The sequence below is a fragment of the Fragaria vesca genome, linkage group LG5 (genome assembly GCF_000184155.1).
Source record: "Fragaria vesca subsp. vesca linkage group LG5, FraVesHawaii_1.0, whole genome shotgun sequence".
Classification (NCBI taxonomy): Eukaryota; Viridiplantae; Streptophyta; class Magnoliopsida; order Rosales; family Rosaceae; genus Fragaria; species Fragaria vesca.
In genome coordinates this window covers 25,365,594-25,373,364 of record NC_020495.1, presented here as the reverse complement: position 1 = coordinate 25,373,364, position 7,771 = coordinate 25,365,594, and the positions used below count along the sequence as shown (strand labels likewise).

Sequence of the window (7,771 nt, the reverse complement as noted above, 5' to 3'; positions counted from 1 at the left end):
AGAACCGGCAACGCAACACAAGGAACCATTATGTCTGTTCTAGACCGTTCGCTGTCTTCATGGACGAGGCGGCCAGGGAACATCCAGAGGTCAACCAGTACGTCTATACGTACGAGAGGGCATATCCTGACTCCCAGGAGGATATAGTAAGTACTCTTTCCTTTTTACGGTAATTTTAATTTTACTTATATATATATATATGTCAAAATGTTAATTAATAATTTTTTTCCTATCCAATTAGGCAAAGGTGAGGGAGACTAGTGACGAGGTGATGAGTGCTATAGTGAGGGAGACATGGCCGGACACGCAGGAGGAAGAGATGTCCAAAGCCATTCCCGGATCGACACTTCAGATCCGAGGGTTGGGGCGAGGATCATGGGCACAGCCTTCCCACCGCGAGAAACAACTTCTACTGCCGGGGTCTAGGAAGAAGGGCCAGGGGTCCTGAAGACCACTCCCAGGATTTCAACGAAAGGCAGCCTCGACCAACAGCAGGACGACTCAGCTAGAGTCGGAAGTTGAGAGACTACGGGAACAGCAAGCCGCTCATGCTGCTCAGGCTGCCGCTCAGGCTGACGCTCAGGTTGCTCAGGCTGCCGCTCATGCCGCCCAGATCGCCGAATATAGAGCCTATACTAGAGCCCTACATGCCGCCCAGCAGGCCCAGCAGCAGCAGATGTTCCAGTACTTCCAGGATTTTACAGCTGCCCAGCTTCAGGGACTTCCACCTCCGCCCATGCCTGCACCTATAGAGTTACCTCTGCCGCCGCAATCTCCTCACCAACAGGCCCCAAATTCGGATATTGATTTAGACCATCTAGATTTTGTGTAGTTGATATCTTATATAGTTTTATGTGCTTCTTGTTGGTTATATATATGGAATTGTTTTGGTGTATTTTGCAGCTTGCTTGGAATGGTAATTTAAGAATTTCGTGTATTTTTTTTTTACTGGAATGGCGTTATAGCCGACGAAACATGCCACAATTCGTCGGCTCTAGTATATATATTTTTTTCCAAAGGGTTTAGCCGATGAATTATGGCATGTTTCGTCGGCTAAACACCACTAAAGCCGACGAAACAGACTCTATGTCGTCGGCTATAGTTATTTTTAAATATTTTAATTATATACTTTAGCTGACGAATATCTCTAAAGTCTGTGAGTAAAGCCGACGACACAGGACGTCGTCGGCTAAAGTCTGTGAGTAAAGCCGACGACACAGGACGTCGTCGGCTAAAGTCTGAGAGTATAGCCGACGACACAGGAAGTCGTCGGCTAAAGTCTGAAAGTATAGCCGACGACACAGGACGTCGTCAGCTAAAGTCTGGAACAATAGCCGACAAAAAATAGTTCGTCGGCTAAAGTCTGGACAATAGCCGACGACGGTCTTTAGGTTCGTCGGCTAAAACCATCACCGACGACCTTTTCCCGACGACACTATAGCCGACGAAGGGCTTAGCCGACGAATTAGGATAACAGGTCGACGAAAATTTTTCGTCGGCTAAAGTACTTGTCCTGGTAGTGTTATGTATTATGTCACATTCCTTTACTCAGTGATAATGAATAATTTCATTACGTACGGTTTACTGATAATCCTTTCTCATCAGTAATATAATAATACTACAAATGGATGCGTTTTTTTAATGATAAACTTAATTGAGAGTACATATAACAACAACAAAAAACGATATTGTATACGTAATAACCTCATCTAAATATATGACTTTTCAACCCTCAGGATTGGGCATTCTAGTTGTGTAAATATAAAATATGGCTATGTTTTAAAAGAAAAATATTCAGTACACAATATGTATCTATACACACTCACATAAATAATAAGATTAGATGACACTGATACGAATACAGGTTAGTCTCACGTATGAATGGTCATATGAAAGACTATGTCTGTAAAAAAAAATCGAGATCTAACGATAAGCCACGTGTTAAGGTGGCCCCAACCGGATTTTCAATAAGCGTAATTATCAGACAAAACCATTCTAACCTCCGCGAATTCCCAAAAAATTAAAGAAAGAAACAATAAAAATAAAATCCCCCGTCCCAAAATTCTGCCGGGTTAACTCGAGCCAACCCTGTTGCCTGCTTCGAAGCAGACAACGAAAGTGACGGTGACTGACGGAAACGGTCCACATTCCGTTACCTCCAACCACACCCATCCCGAGGCGCCGTTTCCCCCTTTCACCTCCAACCTCATCTAACGCCGTTAAAGCAGCGACGCGCGCTTAACCCCACCTCCGGGTTAAATCCCAACCACGGTTCAAACCCAAGTCGCGTCTTATAAGAGACGCGCGCAAAGCGGGTTAGGGATTCTCCCTGTAACGGCGTTTTCCCCCTGGATTCCCCAAATTGAGAGAGAAAAGAGAAAGGCGGTTTTGCGAGCGGTTTTGTAACGGTTTTCCGGGAGAAGCAAAATTGGTAACGGCTTTCTCTCGATCCGGATCGTTACACGAGGAGTGTGTGTGTGTGTAAGGGTGAAGTGGTGGTGGAGTCGAAAAATCGTGGTGGTTTTTTTGTGATTTAAGGCGGTTTTAAGGGCTTATTAAGAGCCTTTATTGCTGGTGTTTAATCATGCTTATTTATTCTAGCTCTACATTCAGCTCAATTTTCTTCTGAGAGAGTTTCTCAAGTTTTGGAGAATATTTTTGAGGTTTGAGAAAGGTTTGGATTTTGTTTAAGAGAAGCAATGATGGCGCATCAGGCTGGGAGTTATTCGCAGCCGAATATTTTCGATAAAGGTTTGATTCCAGCTCATGATCTCAGCTCGTTCTGTTCCGAATTCAAGTGTTTTGGATGATGATTTATTTATTTATTTGCAGGAGCAGATGTTCTGTACCCGGAGCTATGGAAGGCCTGTGCGGGCCCACTCGTGGAAGTCCCTCGCCTCAAGGAGAGAGTGTTCTACTTTCCACAAGGCCACATGGAGCAAGTCTGTTCTTCTTCTGCGTTTTGATTATTATTTTTTTGTTTCTGTTTATAGGAGTGTTTTTTTGGGTTGAAATTGACAACTGTTTCGCTATTTTTGGGAATTTTTTTTTCCTATATGTGAATGTGTAGTTAGAGGCATCAACAACAACAAATCCGGAAGCGAATCAGGTGATTCCTCGGTTTAATCTCCCCTCGAAGATTCTCTGTCAAGTCATGCATGTTCAGCTGCTGGTATTTCCTCTTTCTCATCTGATTACTTTGTTTCGAGAAAGATTCGGTTGGATTTTTCTAGTCAAACTTTTCGACTGAGAAATTGAAAGTCAGATCAGCTGGATCCTTTAATTCTGTTAAGAGGAGTTGGGAATAATTTGGGAATTGTGTGCTTTGTTAGAAACTTACTGTTTTATTTTCTTCTGGAATTTTAGGCTGAACAAGATACGGACGAGGTTTATGCGCAAATTACTTTAATTCCTGAGGCAAATGTAAGAGCTAATTGAGCTTCCATCTTATTGTATCCGCTTCAATGTTTGAAGCAAATTTTCTGATAGTGTAGTATTAATTTGTACGTGTAGCAATTCAAGGAACCTACTAGTCCTGACCCTGATGAGTGTCTTTCTGAACCTGAAAGACCAAAGGTTTACTCATTCTGCAAGGTTCTTACTGCTTCGGATACGAGTACCCATGGTGGGTTTTCTGTTTTACGCAAACACGCGACTGAGTGCCTTCCTCCACTGGTATTTTTTGCATTCCAGTTTCTATCTTTTTGTTGTGAAATAGCTTTGATGTCTATTATGTCCTTGGTTTGGTTTGCGGAAAGGAAAGTAGTTCCTTCCTCTCTCCCATGGGAAGGGAAAGTGAATAGGAATGAAATTTCAAGAGAAGTTTTCATTCCGATGTTTGGTAACGTAAGGAAAGTCATTAGGAAAGTTCTTAAAAAATATAATAAATTATTATGATGTGAGTAATAAATGCAGGAAAAGAAGGAAGGAAAGTGGTTCCATTGGATTTTGGAATGAGCCACTTTCCCCCATATTTTCCCTTCAATCAGGAAAGTTTTTCCTTTCCTTGACTTTCCCAAACGCAGGAAAGGAACTTTCCTATCCTGCTACCTAATTTCCGCGAAACAAACGAGGCCCAATTGATGTTTAAATGTTTATCTTTATGTATGTATCCTATCATCACCTGTCATGTCTTCTTTTCCAGGACATGACTCAGGCAACCCCAACTCAGGAATTGGTTGCCAAAGATCTTCATGGTTATGAGTGGCGATTTAAGCACATTTTCAGAGGTGACCTACCTCATTCACTTTGTACCCTTACAGATGTCCCTATTATTTAATTGTACAAATGGGAAGAGATTATGCTTCTATGTAAAAACATGTTTTGGACCAATAACCATGTCAAGTCTCACTCATAGTTCCTTGATCTGTAATTAACTGAACAGGGCAACCACGGAGACACTTGCTCACAACAGGATGGAGTACTTTTGTTACTTCTAAGAGGTTAAGTGCCGGGGATTCTTTTGTATTTCTCAGGTATATATCGCTTTCTTTTTGTTTCTATCTCATTTTCTTTCTTTCATCAGTTTAACCGTATCTAACACCACTTGGGCTGGAATTTGATACTTGTCTCTTTTGCTATATGGGACATTAATGTTCATTATTTTCAATGAAATGATTATTAATATATGCAAAAATTTCTTCTGCAGAGGCGACAACGGGGACTTACGAGTTGGAATTAGGCGTCTTGCTCGTCAACAGAGCAGCATGCCATCATCTGTGATCTCAAGTCAAAGCATGCATGTAGGGGTGCTTGCTACTGCATCGCATGCTGTTGCAACCCAGACACTCTTTGTAGTGTATTATAAGCCAAGGTTTGTCATATTATTAGATCTCTGATGACCTTGAGATTATTTTCTCTTTTAAAATTTGTATTATCCTCACAGGATTTCTCTTATTCTTTCATATTTTCCTTCTAAATTACAGGACGAGTCAGTTCATTGTTAGTTTGAATAAGTATTTGGAGGCTGTTAACAATAAGTTCTCGGTTGGAATGAGATTCAAGATGAGGTTTGAGGGGGAGGACGCTCCAGAGAGAAGGTAGCACATGTCTAGTACTGGACTTCTGTAAAAAAAAAATATATATATTTATTATTTGGATTTTCCTTAAGGATGACTTCTAATGCAGTTTTCTTATGTACCCTTTACATTTTCAGGTTTTCAGGCACTATAATTGGTCTTGAGGATATATCTCCTCAATGGGCAGATTCAAAATGGCGATCTCTTAAAGTAAATTCTTCTACTTGGTTACTTGCCCTTGTTGTAATTTGCGCTGGTGCTAAATGGACTAACGAATAATTTTACAATACCAATAGTTCAATACCACCGCTCACCGTACATTAGAAACCATAAGATACCTGACCCCCAAACCAAATACCTAAACGAATAAATTAAATTGTTTGCTATTCACTAGTCCATTCTGGTCCTGCCCTCTCCCTTCTATACTTTGTCTGAAATGAGAATTCTAACATCAAATTGATCCCAGGTTCAATGGGATGAGTCTGCATCCATTCCCAGACCTGACAGGGTCTCGCCCTGGGAGATAGAACCTTATGTGGCTTCCATACCTGCGAGCCTTTCTCAATCTACTGTCTTGAAGAACAAAAGGCCTCGTCTAGTCCCTGAAATCCCAGCTCCTGGTAAGAGTTTTATACGTCTGCTCTTTTTTTTTTCTTCCGCTCTCTGCCAAGGATTTAAAGAGTCAATTTATGACTTCTTTTTGTTTGGATTTAGATACTGCGAGTTCAATAACATGGCATGACGTCACACAATTGAGTGGTGCTGCTGAAGGCCAGAGAAGTGAAGATCATGTTGCATTGAATCATCAGCAGGCAGACATTATCAGCATTAGCAGCTGTATCTCGAGGACAACTGATGGGGGTTGGCTATCTTCTCCTACGGTGGAGGATAGTAAAACTGGTCCTGCTTGGCCACTTTTCTCTGGATATTCAACTCCAACTTCATTAAAGCCTAAAAATGACTTGATGCTGGACCATGTTGAAAAGAGGAAAAAAACTGAGACAGCTTCTGGTTGCCTAATTTTCGGTGTTGATTTCAGCAGTAATCCTAAGAGCGCCCATTCAGTGGAGAAGCCACCCCCACAACCAATTATTGCATCTACTGGAACCACTGAAGGACAAGTTAGTATCTCAGTGGAAGCCGAGTCCGACCAGAAATCTGACCTTTCAAAGGCTTCTAAAGAAAGCAAAGCTCAATTGCAAGTATCACCGAAAGAGACACTGAGTAAGCAGAGTAGCTCTGCATCCACTAGGAGTCGCGTCAAGGTGCTCAGTCATGTGCTTTTGGTCTTTTTTTGAATTTTCATTACCTAGATGTGGATTACAAGTTTCTGATTTATGGCATGCCAACAGGTTCAAATGCAGGGAATAGCTGTTGGTCGAGCAGTGGACTTGACAATGCTTGAAGGGTATGAGCAACTTATTGTTGAACTGGAGGAGATGTTTGATATCAAGGGACAGATCGGCCCACGTAAGAAGTGGGAAATTGTATTCACTGATGATGAAGGAGATATGATGCTTGCCGGTGACGATCCATGGTTGTGAGTATTCTTTATCACAACATGTCATAAATGGCTTATGTTTGGAAATTTTTAGTAGGTGTCCCTTTGGTTTGATTTAATGATTCATTTGTGTCATTTTCTTTGCAGGGAATTCTGTAACATGGTGAGAAGAATCTTTATATGTTCAAGTCAGGACGTGAAGAAAATTAGTGCAGGGAGAAAACGGCTTAGTATGTCTTCACTAGAAGTTGAAGGGACAGTAACAAGTTTGGATTAACATCATCAGGTGGTTCTTGTTCTTCATCTCTTTTGTCTGTTTTCTTTTTGGGGCATGCTCTTTGTTAGTTTGTTGTTGGAGGAGACTTTTAATTTTGGGCAAAAGAAGAAGTTTGAAGATGGAAGAAGAGGACACCGGCTAATTAGTAGCTCGCTTATTTAGGGCTAACTAGAAGACATTTGACTGGGAAACTGAAGAGTAATGCATCATCTGTTGCATAGCGGGTAGGATCACAATCTGTGTATATTTAAAGCTGTTTGTGGTGGGTGGCAGTTTGGTTGGAGTCTTTTGTTCCATGTTATTGTAAATATTTGGTACTTTGGCAGTGTAATCTTGGTCTTTAGTGAGTGGCAGTTTATCATTTATGTTGCTGTATTAGTTTTAAGAATGATTTATAATAACCAGTGCTATTTGTTATTTTCTCTGAAAGCTTTTGCTTATGTTCCTTGTGTTTGGTGGTGCCTCGTAAAATTGCATTTGATCATAAGAGGTTTTCTTTGGGCTAGACGATGGATTTCTCTTTCTCCAATAGCATAATCGAAATCGCAAAAGGCCCAAATCCACACTCCTAAACCGAGTCCTATAACGAAGTGCTCAAGCTCAAAATCTTGAGACTGGCATACCTCATGGAAGCCGTTCAATGGGTTAAACCATTGCTTTCCCAGCAAGCATCGCCGGAGAATGATGTGGCCGGGAGCTGCTTGGCATAGTGGTCAAGAGCATTTCACCTATTCATGTGAGATTTGTAACTCTCCAGCAATATTGGCACCACCATGTTCGGTATTAAAGCCACACTTTCACAGTTTCACTTCCCCAAATAGAGGGAAGAAGAAAGCCCTTGTATATAAGGTCAGCATCATATAGAGACCTTTCATGCTTTTGGCAGTTGGTTTATTTTTGGCGAGGTTTGGCAGTTGGCTTTAGGGATCCAAAGGTTGATCAGCTCGTGTAAATTTTTGAGACTCTCTCTCTCTC

General features: G+C 41.4%; 1 protein-coding gene across 1 annotated transcript; it reads left to right on the top strand.

The window, feature by feature from the left end:
- The first annotated feature begins 2,456 nt into the window (after positions 1-2,456).
- Positions 2,457-7,240, top strand: LOC101314955 (auxin response factor 9-like). The gene is made up of 14 exons (XM_004300454.1): positions 2,457-2,751; positions 2,833-2,942; positions 3,071-3,172; positions 3,367-3,423; positions 3,514-3,675; positions 4,145-4,229; positions 4,385-4,475; positions 4,649-4,813; positions 4,926-5,039; positions 5,156-5,228; positions 5,485-5,638; positions 5,733-6,283; positions 6,371-6,558; positions 6,667-7,240. Exons 1-14 carry the CDS (start codon positions 2,700-2,702, stop codon positions 6,794-6,796), a joined length of 2,034 nt encoding a protein of 677 aa, XP_004300502.1. The 5' UTR covers positions 2,457-2,699; the 3' UTR covers positions 6,797-7,240.
- Positions 7,241-7,771: the final 531 nt, after the last annotated feature.

What these genes read in the sequence shown, in the direction of transcription:
- LOC101314955 (XM_004300454.1), top strand. Translation starts at nt 2,700, where the DNA reads ATGATGGCGCATCAGGCTGGGAGTTATTCGCAGCCGAATATTTTCGAT. An exon ending in CTGAGTGCCTTCCTCCACTG is followed by an intron (nt 3,676 to 4,144) that starts GTATTTTTTGCA and finishes CTTCTTTTCCAG; the next exon opens with GACATGACTCAGGCAACCCC. An exon ending in GCCGGTGACGATCCATGGTT is followed by an intron (nt 6,559 to 6,666) that starts GTGAGTATTCTT and finishes TTTTCTTTGCAG; the next exon opens with GGAATTCTGTAACATGGTGA.